Below are 19,962 nucleotides of genomic sequence, written 5' to 3'. Positions count from 1 at the left end.
TAAGAGGTCGATGAGGCATGGAGGAGTGAGATTATCAGGTCCTGAATGTCGTAAGTAAAATTCTAAAATTGAGTATGTTGTTGCACTGGCAGCCAGCAGAGGTTATGAGATGGATGGAAGGAGTTCTGGTGATGAGCCAGGGAGCAGCATTTTCGGTCAGATGGAGTGTGAATGTATTTGAAAGGGAGACCAGACAGAAGGGAATTACAGTTGTCCAGATGGGACGGAGGGATGAAGCAGGTTGATGTTGTGAAAGTGAAAATATACTGAATCATGTGATGAGCTTCAATTTTATTTCTATGTAATGTATATTACAATATAAAAGTTTTGAGAACAGAAAGCTGTCAAGAGTTCACAGGACCAACACCGGGATCTTCACAGACCATCAGTGCAGTTTTATCAAAGTTGTTACAGAGTGGACGCCGCATTCCTCTTCTTGTCTGGGTTACGAGAGTAAAATCTCCTTGCGGCTGCTCTCTGGTTCCTCTGTGCCTCCGTCAGCCCGTCCACAGCTTCTGTCTTCATTGGGGCAGCGTCGCTCTGAGGCTGAGGCTCCTCTGTCTCACCGTCGGTACTCTGAGCGGGCATCTGTCTGAGCCACTGCTGGTAGTAACCACGGAAACCGTCGATGTGGACCAGGTAGTTGTTTCTGGACTTGTACTGGGATTGAAAGAGAAGAAGAGAGGTGGTCAGTAACCTGTTTAACACTGAGTGCCAGACAGATGATCTTTTGTTAATGAGTGTGTCAATGTTCAATCTAACAGGTTTTGTTTTTGTTTTTTTCCTCAGTGCAACATACTGACCTTGTTGTAGTCGGGAGGATACTGCGCAGCAAACTCCAGCTGTTTGATGATAACCTCATTAGGCCACACATCCATGTTTCTCATGGTTTGGAGGATCGTTTTCAGGTAGGCGTAATCCAGCCGCCGAGCTGCTCGGCCAATCAGAGCAGAGAACACGTGGGCATTCGGCCGTAGCCCCGCCTCCTGAGGAAACACAGAGACCTGATGGGCAAAAATAACAGCAAGCTACCAAATTCTTCTATTGCCTGCCTCTTCTACCAATACAATTATGAATTTAAATCTTATTTTTCCACAATAGATGAGATAGACGAAAAGAAATCACGAGGAATTAATTTTCAATAAAAAAATTCTTATATGTCTGGAAGGAAAAAATGAATGTTAAAAAAAAAAAAAAAAAAAAATATATATATATATATATATATATATATCTGTTCAGACGTAAAAAGGTGGAGGCAAATGCAAAACGTGCAATCAATTTTCAAGATTTATCTTCTTGTTAAAAGGCTACAAAACTTCAGAATTTCAGCACCTTCACAAAAAATCTCAAAAGCCAAAGAACTCTGTTGCACGAGGACATTCTTCTAAGAACACAGTACTGACTGGCTGTCATTTCAATTCTTCACGCCAGCAGTGAATTAAAACGAGACTCTGCTGGATAAAATCACTGCACAATATCAGGAACACAATCAATGTCTGTGAACACATGAAAACAAGGAGGCAGACATCAACAAGATGCAGAGACACTGCAGTTTCCATCATTTCATGGTGAACTCAGGGTTTAACATTTTATGTCTGCAAAATTATGATTGCATTAGAGCAAAACATTTTCACTCACATAATGATGGAGCAGAATTCAAAGTATTTTTTTCATCGTAATAATCACCGCAATGATAAAAGTTTTAAAACCTCTATTCTGTGTTTTAGTCCTTTTTCACCTTCATGTCGTCCAGAAGCTGAAGGCCGTCCTTCTGCTGGTCACAGGACAACGCGAGGCACCCAAATGTTCGCACGTCCACGCTCACGTTGCGCTCGCGCATCACACTCAGCACAGCCTGGGAGGGGAGGGAATGGTTTTTAGAAATGGCAAAGACCATTAAAGGCTCATCTGGGTCACATTAAAATATCCACATCTGTGCTCTGCGTTGTGACTGCACACACACAGAAACACCGACAAGATGTTTTACCACTTCATTAGACTCAGAACCGTCAACCAACCAGTATGGGTGAATTCTAAACCACCTGTGGTTTGGTGGAGAGTATTTTTTGGTCGTACCTTAGCCGCCTCGTGGTCGCTTGCTTTGGCGGCCCTGCGAATGGCTGAGTTAAAAAACCCAACATCAAGTTTTACTCGGTGCTGTTTGGCAACTTTCAACAACCCCTGCAGAGACTGGCGGCCCGGCTCCGCCATGTCGGCCAGCAGGGTCAGAGTTCGGAGGCCTGGGCTGACTCCATCAGTCGTCATCTTCTCTAGCAAACCTTCCGCTCCACCGATGAGGGCGAGTCGATTCGACGCATCGGCTACGGTCCCGAGGGAGACCACAGCACCGCTCTTCCCCTCAAAAACATCCAGCAGGCTAGGAGCTGTGGCGCCGGGTACGTAAACAGATGGAGGGGTGCTCCCCGTTTTACTGACTGGCATCAAATCAGTGGAGTGTTGTCCGGTGTCCTGCTGACTCTCACTGTGTGGACCAGGCTGAAAAAACAGCTGCTTCTCCAGAAGGTCGATGTCCAGCGGGGCTTTGGAGGCCGACACTTCTCTCCTCCGTCTCCGACTCTGACGGTCTGTCGTCAGCAGAATGCTGGAGGCCAGAGCGGGATCACCGATCCCACAGTCCCGGGCTGTTCTCAGGAGCAAGTCGTAGTTCTGCGAGTCTGGAATAATCCCTGAATGCAGCATCTGCCGCCACACCTGAAAATCACATCACAAGTTAAAGAGAAAGTTCAAAAGCGACGACAATCATTCCTAAGAACATTGGTTGACACCGATACAAGGACTTCTTTTTAAACTGTTCAACACGGCACAACAAAAAGTGTTATTTACATTACATACATTAGTTAGATTGGACAAAAATTTCATTGATGACATTCATCATGTGTGTAAGCTGTACATCACAAGAACAGAAAACTGCAGCCACAGTGCTGATGTGTGTCTGTACTGAAACTATGATGAATTATTGACAAGAGATGTTCCTGTGTTTAAAAAAACAAAACAAAAAAACAATTAACTACTAAAGCAACTGATATCTTGAATTTCTATCATCTACCTGCAAGGCCAGTCTGAACCCCGTTTCCTTTTCCTTCAAGCAGCCCATCAGCAGATAGTGAAAAGTCTCCTGAGTGACGACATGTCCGTTCTGCAGCATTTCCTACAAGCAAACCCACCATTACATTAGATTACGTCAGATTAGACTCGGCTCAGCTCCTTTAAACTCCTGCGTACCCTGAGCGTGTGGAGGCAGGCCTGCAGGTGGTTGGTGATGGCGTGAGCCTTGAGGAGAGCGTGGTACGTGATGGTGCTGAGGGGATAGTTTTTGCGACGCAGTTCCTGCTCCAACTTCAGAGCCTGCTGGAGGCCAGCTGGTTTGGACGGCGACTCTGCACAGGCGTTAAAGAGCGCCGTGTAGGTGGCGTCAGAGGCCTCCAGACCTCGCTTCTTCAACTGGAGGAAACACACAAACATTATTAGAGGGTCCGTAAACTGAACGTATAAATCATTTTCATTGATAAAATGTATTTCTTCCAGGAGCATTGAAATGATAGAAATGACACATTCCAGTAGTAAACAGTTACTTTTTCACTTCAGTATCTAGCAGAGTGACCCTAATCTTCAGTGACTTGCACAATACTGTGCATGGCTGGCATCTCTGGTCATTCAGGTTATAAGTGTGATCTAGCCTTGTCTTTTAAAGGTTATCGGAAATGAATTTACATCGTTGTAGAGTTTGAAGGCCTTCTGGAGCTGTCCGGCCCGGCCACAGCCTCCTATCAGGACGGTGTAGTTGAACTCCTCCGGCTGCAGCCTCTCTCCTTGCAGCATGTCTCTGCTGAACAGATCCAGAGCCTCCTGCAGCTGTGAGAGAACATACAACCAGTGTAAACACACATCAAGACAAGGCAAAGACGAGGATGACAACCGGCTCTTTGACACCCACCTTGTTTTCTCGGATCAGCTTCTTGCACTGTAGGAAATACCAGTAAGGAGTGTTTGTCCTCCGGAGCCTCCTCGGAGCTTGAAGGGGCTCCTCCTTGCTCTCCTCTCCTTCGGGGTCTCCATCCAGGTCTCGGAAGTAAGGGCTGGCTTTCTTGAACGACCTCCTGGATGAAAGGTCCGCGGACAGCGAGCCGAACGTGTCCCAGTCATGAGAGTCCCTGGACTGCGACTCCGCCCGGGAGGACGCCGACAGGGACACGGACCTGGATGCCAGTCCCCGGGGTGGCTGCCGGGGGGTCGCGGCGTCGGGACGGAGGGGTCTGGACGACAGGGGTCGCGAAAAATCCTGCGTGCCCGTCAGAGCGAGTGTTCTCAGGGACAACCTGGTGGCGGGGGTCGACACTTTCCTCCCGTTCCGCACGCACGAGCAGGCGAAAGACGTCAACATTTTGAAGCTCTTATTGTAGCCAGTCGCGAGTCATTAAAACACTCCGAGGTCGACCACTAACTAGAGACAAATTACGACTCTAAACACTTACATAGTGGTGAGGAGGGAGACGGCGGGCGCTGACATGTTGGATGCAACCACGATGGGTCAATGGCAGACTCATCCAGACCTGATTAATGGATGACAAGCCATAACTGGAAAACATCACATTCAGCCATTTTCAGGTCATTAAAGGCAAATAACAGGACTTTCACCTTGTGATAAAAATCTTATTTATCATAACTGAATCACTATGAGATTCAACGACTGCAGAAGCGATATTTGTAAGAGTTCGATAGCATCGGTAGTGATTTAGTTTTGCCTGCTTGTGGGGATTGTAGTTTTTACAGGGTGAAAACATAACGAACAACACTACATGAATTACACTTTATGAATTCCAGGAGGAAAGCTTGAAAAACTTAGATTTATTCTGTTTATAAAAAATGCTGCATTACATTTAATAAGTTCAAATGTTTTGACTTTTACTCAAATAGTAAAAATTCTGTTTTTTTTAATTAATGCTACTGTAAGTTTTTTTTATTTATGTGGAACAAAAGTTATTTTTCCAAATGCATCTGAGCTCTTTGAGCAACACCAATAAATTGGAGACAAAAATTATTAAATTACACCTGTTCAGTTTTGCTGATTGTGCACCTAAACAGGTTTTCTAAGATTTTGAATTGTCTTCATGAATGCAATTGGAGCTCCATCGAAGAACCACTCTGATACACAACACACAATAACTAACTCGATAATTTCAGTATTGTAACAAAAATACATCAAAAGGATTTTCTACTGCACACAGTTCATACAGTATTTCACTAGTTACAAGATCATACAGTTTAGGGCAAGAGTAACAACAGGTCAAAAGTCGATGTTTGTAGTACCAAATTGAAAAGTAACAGTTTGACCTGAACAGAAAAACTCAAGTCAAGCAGAGATTAAAATATTTAGTTTATTAAAACACTATTTGATCTATATTCTCAGGTACAAACTTTCAGTACAAATCCATAGATGATATATTTGGCACTTGTTTTAAGAACCAGAGTTGTGTAATAACCGAAATGATTTGCACCATGGAGTCTTCAACAGTCACTCCTGAGATCTGCCTGAGAGAGCAACTTCCCTTTGATGACCATCATTCTTATGCTATGTAAACCGAAAAAAAATCAAGGTTGATGTGTTGTACAGCAGCCTGACACAGAATGGATAAAACACAACCAGACACCGGAGTTTCCAACAGTCAGTCTCTTCACAAATCGTTGTTCCTACAGAAAGTAACAGACACTGAACCAAACATACAGAAGATTTCTGTCGGCATCACAATGGGGACAGATGCGGTGGTTGAGCCACGTGGCTCTGAAACAAGGTCACTCGGTCTAGAAGTGTCAGCGGGATGTCTCTGATGACCGAAGGCAGGTCTTCATGTTGCAGGGGATAGACGACCACACTGAGGGCCGAGCGCTCCGATGAAAATCTGACACAAAACAAGAGGCAAGGTGGTGTTACTCAAAGTAAATACGCGGCAGCTGGGACGTCTGCTTTGAACACTCACTGACCTGTCAAGCAGAATCTTCTGCAGAGTCCGGCAGGCTAACAAGGTCCCGCCCATGAACATGTGGCACATGGTGACATGGCGGCAGCGTTCCATGAAGATCTCTGCGGCCACCGGGTCGAAGACGCCGTTCCGCGAGATGAGGCAGAGGCGCTGCAGCTGAGAGCAGCAGGACAGAGCCTCGAAGAACGCCGCGTTAGCGTTCAGGTAGGGCTGCTCTAACCTAACAACACAAACAAAAAGCACATTTAAAGAAATGATGAACCACTTCTGGAGATTCTAAGTACATTAACAGCTCTAATAGTTCTTGTTGCGGTTTCATCCACCTCCAGCATTTTTCAGAAGATTGAGGTATTCATATCATGCCATATACTCATGACGATCAGTGTGTTTAGTGTCAGTGCTGTGAATGAAGCATCCTCTGACCTGAGCTCCTGCAGCTGCGTGCACTGCTTGAGCGTGTCCAGCAAGGCCGGAGTGTAGTTCATAGTTTTCAACGAGCCCAAATTTGCGAGGGACAACACTCGGATGTCCCTGCAGTGCCTGGCCAGCTGCACCAGCCCCGTCCCCCGGAGGACCCCGGGGAGTCCCGCCAGGGTCAGACGGCGCAGCTGCGGCAAAGCCTCCAGCGCCGCCAGGTGCGCGTCCCCGACTCCTCGGGCCCAGGCACACATGCCGCGCGGCTCGACGCTGGCGCGTGTGCACGGCTCCAGCCGGGGCAGCGCGGAGGCAAAGCCGGGCCCGATGAGCTCGAAGGTCTGTAAAGAAGTGCAGCCGGCGAAGAGCAGGGCGAGCCCGGAGGTGGTGCTCCCCGACTGAGAGGACTCCGAGTCGGGCCTGTAATTCTGGAGTCCCACTCGGGGGATTTTCTTCAAGCCCTGGAACAACGGCGAGGGCGGCACACTGTGGGACGAGATGTGCGTGTTTGCGCCGTCCGACACGGCGCAGGCCGGGAGAGTGAGGGAGCGCAGGTGTCTGAGTTTAGCCAAGCTGGCACACAGATGGTTCTTGCCGTCCAGCGTCGGGGTGGCTTCATGATGATAATGTCTGTGCATCAGGTTCAGGTGTTTGATGTTGGAGCAGCCGTCCGCCAGCTGGCTCATGGTCGCCGCCACCAGCTGATCCTCCACGCTCCGGGACTCGGCGTACGGGCCGTGGTTGATCCCGCTGAGGTTCAGGCTGGTGAGCTGCGCGGCGTCTCGGACCCCCCCGCCCAGCAGCGACTGGATCGCCTGCGGCCAGAGCGTGGGGCAGCGGCTGAAGCTCAGGTGGTTGGGGCTGTTCCCCTCCAGAGCTCGCTTCAAGGACAGAGGATCCAGCCAGGAGCGAGGCAGCTGCAGGGCCACCAGGTCGCCCCGCTGACTCAGGCTCTGGGCCAGCGCCGGGGCGGCGGGCCAGTGGGCGGGGTTAGGACCGGGGATCGACACGAGGAAAACCCGAAGACGCTTTGGGACATTGACGCTGAAGACTGCCAGGTAGAGGAGGAGCAAGGTCTGGTTTACCTGAGAACATCAAAGCAGATACAGATCATTTTCACAATGTGAGTTGTCAGTGTCGGTCAGTGTGGTCTCAGATCCACCCGACCTTGTTCCGGAGAGCCTATTTTTCTCTGTACGATCACAAACTAACTAGTCTTTGACACAGATGCTGTATTTGGACAGAATTGCAGTCCATTCACCCAGTTGCAACCAGCAATGTAACAACTCTGGCCTTTTTCAATGTAATGAAATCCATAACAGTGTAATAAATCTTATGTTATAATAATGAATAATAATGATCTAATAACATTTTGTCAGTAGTTTGGTACATGATTGAAGTTGTATTAAAAAGTCCTTTCAAATTGTAATAACTTCAAGTATTAACTCAAAAATACATACAATATATATAGGACAGTATTTCTTGGAAATAAAAGCACATTTTGTTCAGTCTGCTTTTGAAAATAGTCATCATATTCATTTATTGAAGATACATACTCCACAACTCTGTCACTCATGCTTGTATAAAAAAAACAACTTTTCACTATTTTATTACGTTACTGGCCTTATTATATTTAAAATGGCCAAAATAATATTACATTATTATTAGTCATTATTACATGATTTGTTGTCATTCTGAAAATGTGTGTAGATAACTGGATGAAAAACATCTATTAAAAATATATGGAATGTCAAATTAATGAAAGCTTCACACTTTGATTTATATAAGGATGAATTAAAATTACATTCATTGTTTGTTTGTTTCCTTTTCATTTCTTTCGTTGTTGCTGTTTTTAGTTTCCTGGAAGTTGAAGTTTGTTTTGTTTGTTTTGTTTTTTTCTTCTTTGTCTTTTGTGTGGCTCGAAATAAAGACCTTCATTCATTCATTCAATGGTAGTGTATTTTTTTGAGATGCACCTGCACACACAGAAAGCCTCACCTCTCCTGGCGCCAGCCTGGCAGTGAACTCCTCCAGCTGCTGGTAATGTGGCACGCTGCTCTGACCCACCATCAACTGGCAGGACACTCCGACCCCCTCTCTGGTCACATCTGGGATGTCAAACTGCAGCATCAGCCTGCAGCACAAAAACAATGAAAACAATGCATGATTCTGGATTTGTCAATAAATCTCAGTAATCCCAAAGAGTCGTACTTGCGGAGCTGGGCGCAGCACGGCACCACGCCGTAGCTGGGCGTCAGCAGAGTCTGCCGGAGCTCCGACAGGCGGCTCAGTGCATCCACCGCCTCGGAGCCGAGCTGAGCGGAGTTGAAGCTCGGCGTCACATCAAAAGCGAGCGACGTGAGCGAAGAGAGCGAGGAGAGGAGACGGGACAGACGGGGGGAAGAGAGGCGACACCCGGTGACATCAAGGTGTGTCACCCCTCTGCAGCGTGTGAGCTGCTCCATGGTGGAGGAGGACAGCCAGTAGCACCCATTCAGGCTGAGAGACTGCACGTGACTGCGAAGATGCCTCAATACAGACCGAACTGACGGATCATCAGCCTATAAGGAGGGGAAAAAGGAAGATCAAATGTTTCTCTTTATCCTTATTCATTGAAATGCTGCTTTTCCCCCGCCAGTTTTCAGGGGCTTTTACCTGATATTCCTCAGACAGGCTGACGTTGGTGAGCAAGGTCTTGTCATGGCACAGGACGTGCAGCTTGTGACAAACATTGGCCACGTTGAGCAGCAGGTCACACACCGGGACGTGGCGGAGGATGCACAGCAGGATCTCATCAGACAAATCGGACATGCCCACCGACGTGGAGCACATGTTGTCGTCATCGCACACAGCCTGAGACAGACAAACGTGAGACACGTCAACCTCCGATGCTTTGAGATCACTCAGCTTCAGAGGAGGCTTCATCCGATGCTACAAAGGCAAAGCTGCAATGATCAACTGGAAATTATTCAAGAGCTGATAGAGAGATCAAACAATCTTCTTTAAATCAAACAAATAGAAATCCTATTTTTTCAGTTAGCTGGTGGGGCCACACAGTAGGGTATTAGTTAGACTCACTAAAACAATATCATCGGAGTGAATCCAGTCTGAGGGGCCCTCATATATGGAGATTACATATGAGGTTTATTAGTGAATTTAAAACTTCCTTCAGATGTGAATGTGAACCTGAGACCAGCTCCAGGACTAAGTGATTTAGGTTTGTTCAAGCAGCATATAGAGGTGGATGGATGGTTGATCTAGTGGCATTCTAGTGTCATGAGACAGGAGTCCCGAAACAAAGGAAAAAAATACTTTGGAGGCAAAAACTGAAACTGATGCTGAGTCAGAGAAAATGAAAAAAAATTTTTTTTTAATGTGTTCAAGTGTAGTATTGGTAATCAATGGATCAGCCTGTTTTCTGAATGATTTTTGTTTAAAATATGTACTGTATTTTCTAACAAGACACTCCTTCCTCATAGCTATATTAAGCTATGCCTGTGACTCTCATTACAATATATACAGCTCAGTTAACTCAGCAGAACTCATATATAGAAGAAATACATGATGAAAGCACATTTCTTAATTTAAGGAGAGTTGTCCTGTAATGTTAAAAAAACATATTTCAGTACACAAAACTGATCTGTGTACCATTCAAATTTAGCATGAATAAGATTCTAAAAATAAACGGAGATTCCTGCCATCAGGGCTTTAACCACTAGCCAAAGTATATGTCCAGTCATCCTCAAATGCTGTAATAATAACGGGAGTGCATCAAGACCAGTGTGAAGAAAATATTTCACAAACTGTACACCCCGAAAACGTTTAAAAACAGCAGTGGGTATGTGTATTTATACAAAAAACTTGGCTGAAAAGTTGACTTAAATATGGGTGAAGCCGAACCGGAGCAGACTAGCGTCAATGTTAGCTGATGTTGCTTCAGGGTTGGTCTGCTCGGCGACACCGCTTGCTCCACCTGGACGTGTCAGTCAGCGCTCCCACCTGTACAATCTGTCGGTCCATGTCCTCCGAGAGAACCCACGCAGGCCCACTCATGATCACGGGAGTTTCAGCTGTTCATATGTCCAGACATCGAGCCATGACCCAACCGAGCCGCCTCATAGTCAATGTCTGACAGCGCGGACCGAGTTTGGTGCTGCACACATCGGAGGGGATTCACTGACGGACACATCTCCTGTGTGTACGTCGACGACTCCGCCATATTGGACCGGGCAATTGTTAAATCAGATGCGCTCATTCATTCTCAATTCATTTTTTTAACCTGAAAATCAGTTTCCTCGCCTAGGTAGAAACCATACAGAGGGCTGAAATAACATTTTCTCTTTTTTGCTTTAATATCCACAATATTCTGCGGATGTAAATTGCTTTTTGGGCAATTTTCAGATGATTGCATTGCGCCACTAATCGATCTTTGTGCAAAGATCTATCGATGGTGCTGCACATTTTACACACATATAACTTTGATTCAGCAAATTATAATAGTGTTATTTTATTTAAAATGTAGTATCTTATTTCAACATTTACATGCTATTACAGTTTGCAGTCATTTGTTTGGAATTTATGTACACGCTGTATTGTTATTTCATAACGGTTGTTAATATAATTTGACATGTTTACTATAGCTACAGGGGTGTTTCTAGACCCCCTGGGGGCCCTAGGCAAGAGGGACTATGGGGCCTCTCAGGCCCAGAATCATGATGAATGAAGTCCAGCACGAAGGATCAGCAAAGAAATACTTTAATTAATAGCGTTGAAAATGTAGTCATAATCCGTGCCGCAGTTTGGAAGTTATGTTGTTAACAGACAGACAAACAAACAAACCATGGTGATTACATTACCACCACTGGCAGAGGTAAGTATGTGCTCTAAGTTTGTCATATCACAGAAGTGTGTTGTTAACCACGCTGTCAAATAATGTGAATGATTATATACAGACTTTATTAATGTGTTTTGAAGAAAATGGTTGAAATCACTTTGCACGGACTCCGCTAACTTTTCTGATGCTTTTTTATAATATAACACACATAGCCTACACATTCTCACTTACCACTATCATTTTTTTTCCTTTTCATCCTCTTCTTGATTTTTCTTCTCTTAGCGTGCCCTGAGAGATATGTCCGCTTCATTTTGTGTGTTTGACAACACTGACTGCACTTTGATGCAAGGCTTACAGTCATGTCGGCCCCAAGCCCCATGCAAACTGGCAGGGCTCTCAAGTCTCACGCACTGAGCGTGACAGTCACACATTTCGGTCTTTTGTCATGCACTCATACCACACATTGTATTTCTCATGCTGAAAAGAAAAATACTGGTAAATTTGTCTGGTGCACCGCTGCTATGGAACTGGGAGGACTGAAACACATCTGCAAGCCTCTCACTTACCCGTCCATCAAAAAAAAGGGGGGGGGGGGGGGGGGGGGGCAGGGGGTGCAGTCATTCTTTATCACCCATCATCCAGTCAGCTCTGTGAAACTCCTGTGTATATTTTTTTGTGTTTCTCAGATTTTTCTATTATATTGTACGTATGTGTCTGTCTTAACTGTAAATTATATTTATTAATTTATATCTGTTATTATTATTATAGTCTACATATGTACCTGTTTTAAAAGTATATTTGAATTATATTTAATTTATATCTGTTACTTATATTCGTTATTTATTTAATTATATCTCTCTTAGATGTATATGTAAATTATTAATTTATATCTGTTAGTTTATATCTGTTATTTAATATATCTGTCTTAAATTTCTATTTAAATTATATTTAACTATGTCAGTTAGCTTACGTCTGTTATTTAATTATATCTATCCTATATTTATATTTGAATGAAAATAAATTTTTTTATTTATGGTTGGGCTTTGTAAATTTCACATTTCACATTTCTATTCCATTTATATTTATTTTCTCTGTGCTGCTGGAACACTGCATTTTCCCCCTGTGGGACAAATAAAGGACTTTCAATCAATCAATCTAAATTATTCAAATGTCGCTGTGTGATAACATGAGACAAGGCACCAATCAAATTTGATGTCTAACTGTAGATAGCATTTCTACATTTGCAAAAGAATAATGAAACACAATAGATGTATGACAACAGATATCTGTACTTCCATTTAAAAGCTGCCTTTGAATGCTCAGGAGTTAGGACTCTGTAGCTCTGTCACTTCACGTGACTCACTTTACACCAATATGGTTCCTTTTTTCTGTATGAAAATGTCATTTAGAACTTTCCTGACTGAGGAGTTTGCAACAATGTATCGTTTAAAATGACGTCATCATCTAATTTGACCTAGATATGCAAATGAGCCTTGATACAAATAACAAGATGACAGAACGTTACTAAATGAGGAGTTGGCAACAATGTGTCAGTTTTAAAGGTCTTGGTTTTTTTTCAAAACACAATAAAGTGCATCATATTCAATTTAATAATTTAATGTAAATATTAACATTTCACAATATGCACTTTCATTTAAATCATTTTGACATTGTGATATGTGTAACACAACTCACCATTCAGTTAAATTCAGAATCAATAAGGTTCCTTCTTTCTTTGCACAAACTTCATGTCATCTCAGGTGGACTTCGGAGGAGGAAAAACCAGGCTGGAAGCAGTGGATAACAGTGCCATGGCAGCAGCGCACCAGACAAATTTACTGGTATTTTTTCAGCGTGAGAAATACCATGTGTGGCGTGAGTGGGTGGCAAAAGACCGAAATGCGTGACTGCCACGCTCAATGCGTGAGATTTGAGGCATGTAGCCGACTTGGGCCGAGTTGATTATGGCCGACTTGACTGTATCCCGATGCAAGCCGGGTAGTAGTGGGGCCCCATTAGGTAGGTTCCCGACGTGTCATTGTAATGTATTGGGGGGGGGGGGGTTCAAGTTGTATCGCTGATATCCGCGGGGCCCCCTACTAGCAACTAACCTGTGAGTACTTGGAAAAGGGCCCCGTTTAATTTAATTTAATTTAATTTAATTTAATTTAATTTAATTTAATTTGTCATTGAAATTGACTGATGTCAGCAGTCGCTCGGGGCCCTAGGAAAATGCCTGTGTTGCCTACCCCTTAGCGACACCTCTGCCTGGAGGCAGATCTGCTGGACTCTACTGTACCACTCATTGCCTGGGAATTACCTTCATTCCTTTCCTATGATGATGACCCACACTTCTATCTCCTATCCAGTGAAATCTCATTGTATTACCATTTATTGTTGAACTGTTTCACATCAAACCTGAAATGCAAGAGATTGATTGAATGAGATTAAGTTAGTATGAGTTTGTAAACGTCAGCCCATGCCCTTTCGTAGTGTGCACATGCTATTTCTCATCAAACTGATTAAATTCAGTGTATATACCATACATCTATCATATGTTGTCATCCCTCAAAAATTCCTGCACCCCTCTCACTATAAATATTTTGTTAAACTGATATTAAAAGTTCTATCCTATGGACCTGTTCATAGCTGACAGAGTGACACATTTTAACTGAAACTTAAATGATGAGAGTTTGATTTTGCAGATGTTTTCATTCATTTTCAAGCTGCTAGTTTAAAGCAAATTCCACTGGTCTGTTCACAGTCTAAGAACACATGCTTTTAACTAAATACTTTTCTAATTATCTAATTATTGAAATTGCTTTACTACAGCCTGTCTCTGCACACACTTTTTAACAGTACTGGCTACAGTGATACAGCAACTGTATACAGATAATTCAGCAAAAGACTTGTGCATGTGTGAAAAGCTCCCTTCATTTAATGAGATTTTGGCATGTCTGATATTTGTGGGCTGTCACTGATTTGGGATTGGAAACGGTTTTGCACATGCTGAGATATCTGCAAGGACCTGTAAATGTCTGACTTTACCTCCACTTCCACCTTTTAGATTATCCTGGTCAAGACAGGCATTTGTGAAAAATAGCATTTTCTCTTGACTAGCAGTCTCACATCGCTATCATACATTACAGGACCCAGGTGTACCACAGCATGACAAAAATGACATTTACTACAGATTGAGAGCAGATTAGGGGGCTCAGCTGGTGGACCAGGTTATCTTCCAATCACAATTCTGTTCTCATTCTGTCCTTATGTTATAGTGCACTTGTGCAAGTTGCTCAACTCAATTGCTTCTGATGGAAGCACCTTGTTTCCACTGGTGTTTTAGAGTGAATGTATCAACAGTGAAGAGTCATGAAAGCTGAGTGAGTGCAGTCAGCTTCTTGGGCAAAACTGTTGCAGAGTAGAACATGTCAATGAAGTCCGAGGTGAAAACTAATCTGGTAGGGAATGCAATACATGCTCAGAACTACACAAGTCAGCTGTGGTACCAAGTTAGGTGCTTTTCCTGCAAGGGTGTAAATGAGTAATAGAAGTACTCCACATACCAGTATAACAATTGAGCTCATTAGTGAGGCTAGATTGGCAGGTTTCAGTTAATAACCAAATTAGAGTGCAATTACTGGTGCCATATCAGACATGTCTAACGGCCAAATGGTTGTGCTTCAAAGCTGGAACTGTTTAAAAAAAAAAATAAAATAAAAAGCCGTTTCACCCAGTACAGCAGCTGAAAGTGAATATTCTTGATTAAAGAGACCAGATAGTCAAAGTGGAATCTCAGACATGTGCGCTTTATTGGGTTGTTGTGTACACCAGAGGCCTTAAGCCCCATGCACAAACCTTCATAACACCCTCAATACAAGGTAGAAGCTTTGTCTCATGATGACCAAAACAAACTTGACCAAGTACCGCTTAAGGCTGAAAGTACAAAAACAGAACAAAAAGTTTCAGATTATATAATTTACATATTAAGCAATACTACAGTTCTGTTGGGCAATGGGCCCACCAGAGAATAAACCTTCATAGAGGCAAATAAGGTGGTGAACACAGACATTTGGAATGATCTACACAAACACGACAATGGACATCATGTTCCTCACATTCACACCGCCTGGGAACGCTCTGTACTTCCTGCAGAGTTTCTCCCCATCAGGGGGCATGGTGCCATAGCCAGAGTGATGAGGAAAAATGGAAGTGGTGTTGTGGGCTCCGCATACACCAGTGTGTTGGTGTAGGCATGTATGCAGAGCCAGTCGTTTGGATTTGTAGCAGTGTGTTTTGGGAGTGGGGGACCGACAGTCTGTTTAGAAGCACTTCCTGTGGACGATGCTGGGGCCGGACTCGTCGTACTCCTGCTTGCTGATCCACATCTGCTGGAAGGTGGACAGAGAGGCCAGGATGGAGCCGCCGATCCATACAGAGTACTTCCTCTCTGGTGGGGCAATGATCTGAAGGGGAGAAAGATGGGCTGTAATTAGTACAGTCAATCCACAAGTGCAATAAACAACTTTGTCCACCGAGTGGCAGTAGAGAGTTTTGTAGAACATGTGTAGAATTTTACCTTGATTTTCATGGTGGTGGGTGCCAGAGAAGTGATTTCCTTCTGCATACGGTCAGCAATGCCAGGGTACATTGTGGTGCCTCCAGACAGCACAGTGTTGGCGTACAGGTCCTTACGGATGTCAACATCGCACTTCATGATGCTGTTGAATGTAGTCTCATGGATACCGCAAGACTCCATACCTGTGAGCAGCAAGTGAAAAGTCAGGTTTACTTGGAACGTGAACTCATTTCATCCTAGTAGATACAGCAATTTTTCAAACATGTTTCTTACCAAGGAAAGAGGGCTGGAAGAGAGACTCGGGGCAACGGAACCTCTCGTTCCCGATGGTGATGACCTGTCCGTCAGGCAGCTCGTAGCTCTTCTCCAGGGAGGAGGAAGAGGCAGCAGTTCCCATTTCTTGCTCAAAGTCCAGTGCAACGTAGCACAGCTTCTCTTTGATGTCACGGACAATCTCACGCTCAGCTGTAAATAAAGATATTTGAGTCAGTTTTTTCAGTACAATATTAAGTTACAGTAAGGTTAGTTTAAAATTAAAGGAGGCTCACCTGTAGTGGTGAAGCTGTAGCCCCTCTCAGTCAGGATTTTCATGAGGTAGTCTGTGAGGTCCCTGCCTGCCAGGTCCAACCTGAGGATGGCGTGTGGCAGAGCATAGCCTTCGTAGATGGGCACAGTGTGAGTGACGCCATCACCGGAGTCCATGACGATACCAGTGGTACGACCGGAGGCATACAGGGACAGCACAGCCTGGATGGCCACGTACATGGCGGGGGTGTTGAAGGTCTCAAACATGATCTGGAGGAGAGCAGAATATAACAGGTAAGCCACAGAATCAATGACACACAGTGGTTAGTACAGTCAAACTGCACACTGGTTTGTCTAGTGTAACGCCATACTAAGATTAGTCATTTTAAAACAGGAAAGGTCATTGTGACCACAAGTTGAAGAGCAGCAGCCTCTTGCACCATGCAGACACACTGGTGTAGTTAGATGCTGGTCTACTTATGTCAAACCTAGAATGTAAACTGAACTGCCCATGCTGCAACAAAGTGCAGTACGATATAAACCTGAAGCACCCGCAGAGAGGAAATCAGCTCAGGGCAGAAGAAACCTGCAGGTTGAAGGAGCAGGAGGAAATTGACAGATTGAGGAGAAATGCCAACAAGGCCCTACGGTGGGGGGGTCCTGATTGAAGAACTGTGTCAGTTTGAAGCCTTGTTTACCTGAGTCATCTTTTCCCTGTTGGCCTTGGGGTTCAGGGGAGCCTCTGTGAGCAGGACTGGGTGCTCCTCGGGGGCAACTCTCAGCTCATTGTAGAAGGTGTGATGCCAGATCTTCTCCATGTCGTCCCAGTTGGTGACAATACCATGCTCAATGGGGTACTTGAGGGTCAGGATTCCCCTTTTGCTCTGTGCCTCATCACCAACATAGCTGTCTTTCTGGCCCATTCCAACCATCACACCCTGGGGGAGGAGAGAAAGGTAAACGTGATTACACATTTAAATTGAAACAGCAATATTTCAAAAAGCAAGCTTTATGCAGCATGACCGAGGAGATTTACCTGATGTCTGGGGCGTCCAACAATGGAGGGGAACACAGCACGTGGAGCATCATCTCCTGCAAAGCCAGCTTTGCACATACCAGATCCATTGTCAACAACGAGGGCGGCAATTTCGTCTTCCATTTTTTTTTTCCTGTGTGGAGAGGAGAGGAAAAAAAAAAAGTTAAAGCAGCTGCTGAGTGACAAGTGCGTGCAACATCTGGCAAACATTAACCGAGTTAAATCCCTGTCATGATGCAGACTGGACGCTGGATGTCGCAGTCCAGAGCCGCAGCTGGGAGACAAAAGGCGGTTTCTCTCTGGGTCTGGCCATGGCCATATAAGGCAAAAGTGAGCGCAGCTTAGAGACGGCGGCAGACCGGCCCGGAAGCCGCCCCGTGTGTCTTTAAACCTCAGATGGCACCGACAGACGGCCACTCCCTGCACCGGGACCGCCTGAACCTTTATCCTCCCTCTCCCCCCGACCCACAGGACTAAGGAGAATAACCTTGAAAGTCGTTTAACCGGTTAAAGTTGATCCCATTATCTCATTCATCAGGTGTAAGAAGACACACCGTTACAGGGGGGCAGACGCATGAAAAACTTGACTTTATTGCCGGATTACTGTAATGTCTGAACCCATTTTAATCACTTTCGAGGGCAACTTTGTCTTTTGTGTCTAATCAAGGCAATCTGCCGCCGGCCGGCAGAAATCAGACACCGGAGCTGCGGACCGTGCCAGAGAGGATGCTTACATGTAAGCGATAAGGTCAAGGCTTTTCAACACAGGCTGGCTTCAAGACTGATGAACTGATGACAGCTTCGAGCAGCAGAGTCATTTCTCCACACTTTCACCGCATTATATAAACACTATCGAGACCGCTGCACAGCTTAAAAAAAAATTACAAACGCATGTAAGACAAACTTCAGGTAAACCTCACTACATACCCACACTGTGAAACGCCTAATGATTTAAACCGGTTTTCTGCATGAAATGCGTGCATAAAATATGGTTAAAGACAAACTTGGGATGGAGCAGCTTTCTTACCTGTGTTAGGGAGGGCTGTCGGTGCAGGAGGACTGTGTCTGAGCTGTACACTCCAGAGGACTGTCGGAGGCTGACTGCAGTGGAGGCCAATAAACTGCAGGCTTTTATCGGCGCTCGCGCTGCAGCCCCTCTCCATATAAGGAGAACTTTCCGCACGGCGCGCTCTGATTGGTTCCGCTGCATCCACTGGGTGTGGCGCGGTTCTGCGCTCTGACATGACAGCGGGGGACAGGCACCAGGAAAACTAACCTATATCCTCCAAAAAGTTATCCATCTGAGGCCCTTCCCTGCTTAATTACACCTTTTATCCAAAACCACATTGTTAGAAGAGCAGTGATATAAGCACGATTCATATGAATGCAACACATGACAAAATCCTTCTGTTTAATAACATGATTCTTGAATGTGAGAAGTAAAAATGTGCACATATCCCTATTTGCTGCAACATTTCTTGCAGCAAGCCCAGATGTAAATGTCGTAATTCGGGGTACTGTATGATAGCCATAATCATTAATATTGACAGAAGACGTTGTTTTCTGATTGGATCGATCGTTCGTTTCCATCCATTGCCATTTATATTCGTGCATTACAAAAATAAGACACAAAACACAAGTAAAGTGGACACACACACACACACACACACACACACACAAACCATCACCCCTTTTTGTCAACATACATGCTTTGTCAATTTCTGAACTGATAGCTTTCTTATAGTTCTTAATATTAGCTGTTAGTCCATGGGAAATCAAAACTCTTTCTTTGCATGTTAAATGTTTTTAATTTGAAAAATCTGATCAGCTTTTATATTTAATCCTCTACACATATGCACATTGTCACTACTACTTTTACAAAAGTTTCTGTTGTAAATTGTAAATAGCAATTAATTTGTATGCTTTGGGTCTTTTATCATGCTCTCACAACATAAATGAAAGCATCATGCAGGGAAAAGACATTCTGCTGAACCCGATCTTTCCCACTGTGGCCTTCTGGTACCCTCCAGGGGAGGCCCACCTCACAGTTTTGAAAACCTTTGATCCAAATGAGAACTAGACTGCACCATTTTTTGTAAAGCAAAACTGTCTTGACCCTCTGCAGATGCTCATTAGCAGTGACACAAGCAATTGGGTGATGACAATCCCAGGGTCACTGATCGCGCCGTTAACACCATGCCTGACACCTTTGCCCCAGCATACCGGTGGGGCTCTCTTGCACATAGACACACATGCAGAGCAGCGTAACAGTGATCTAGGGAATCAAGCTGAGATATGTTGACAGCAAAGCTCTGGAGGCCGTAAATCTCTTATCTCTTATCAACTCCACTGATTGAGCTGCAGTAAACGGGCGTGTCTCTTGGAAATGTACCTGTATATGGCAGTGAGGCGATGCATAATTTATTCATTAATCAGAAGCATGACACATGCAGGTATCTCTGATCATGTACTCAGAATGAAGCACAGCCACCTGTTATCCTTATATGATTTTTTTTTTTCATGTGAGAGTATGATCCTCATGCAAAAGTTTATCTTATAAGTTGACCAGAGACTA

General features: G+C 44.5%; 3 protein-coding genes across 4 annotated transcripts; all 3 read right to left on the bottom strand.

The window, feature by feature from the left end:
• Window positions 1-81: 81 nt before the first annotated feature.
• Window positions 82-4,541, bottom strand: ptcd1 (pentatricopeptide repeat domain 1). The gene is made up of 8 exons (XM_030095159.1): window positions 3,956-4,541; window positions 3,733-3,873; window positions 3,244-3,462; window positions 3,068-3,169; window positions 2,077-2,712; window positions 1,739-1,855; window positions 804-986; window positions 82-660 (listed from the first exon to the last, which is right to left on the bottom strand). Exons 1-8 carry the CDS (start codon window positions 4,400-4,402, stop codon window positions 409-411), a joined length of 2,097 nt encoding a protein of 698 aa, XP_029951019.1. The 5' UTR covers window positions 4,403-4,541; the 3' UTR covers window positions 82-408.
• Window positions 4,542-5,389: 848 nt separating this feature from the next.
• On the bottom strand, window positions 5,390-10,537 carry fbxl18 (F-box and leucine-rich repeat protein 18). Its single transcript, XM_030095104.1, has 7 exons — window positions 10,413-10,537; window positions 9,069-9,266; window positions 8,625-8,974; window positions 8,412-8,547; window positions 6,423-7,498; window positions 6,001-6,219; window positions 5,390-5,918 (listed from the first exon to the last, which is right to left on the bottom strand). Exons 1-7 carry the CDS (start codon window positions 10,464-10,466, stop codon window positions 5,762-5,764), a joined length of 2,190 nt encoding a protein of 729 aa, XP_029950964.1. The 5' UTR covers window positions 10,467-10,537; the 3' UTR covers window positions 5,390-5,761.
• A 4,498-nt stretch (window positions 10,538-15,035) lies between these two features.
• actb1 (actin, beta 1) lies at window positions 15,036-18,517 on the bottom strand. Of its 2 annotated transcripts, none has more exons than XM_030095102.1 (7): window positions 18,415-18,517; window positions 17,388-17,520; window positions 17,050-17,289; window positions 16,375-16,621; window positions 16,100-16,291; window positions 15,827-16,008; window positions 15,036-15,713 (listed from the first exon to the last, which is right to left on the bottom strand). In XM_030095102.1, the coding sequence occupies exons 2-7, from the start codon at window positions 17,508-17,510 to the stop codon at window positions 15,570-15,572; spliced, it is 1,128 nt and encodes a 375-aa protein (XP_029950962.1). In that variant the 5' UTR covers window positions 17,511-17,520; window positions 18,415-18,517; the 3' UTR covers window positions 15,036-15,569. The 2 variants fall into 2 exon arrangements, with proteins under 2 accessions (XP_029950962.1, XP_029950963.1); XM_030095103.1 differs by having other exon boundaries at window positions 17,388-17,517; window positions 18,415-18,498.
• Between the last annotated feature and the right edge of the window lie 1,445 nt (window positions 18,518-19,962).

Source organism: Salarias fasciatus, chromosome 6, assembly GCF_902148845.1.
Source record: "Salarias fasciatus chromosome 6, fSalaFa1.1, whole genome shotgun sequence".
Classification (NCBI taxonomy): Eukaryota; Metazoa; Chordata; class Actinopteri; order Blenniiformes; family Blenniidae; genus Salarias; species Salarias fasciatus.
Note: the sequence above shows the minus strand (reverse complement) of the source record. Positions and strands in the feature narration are given on the sequence as shown.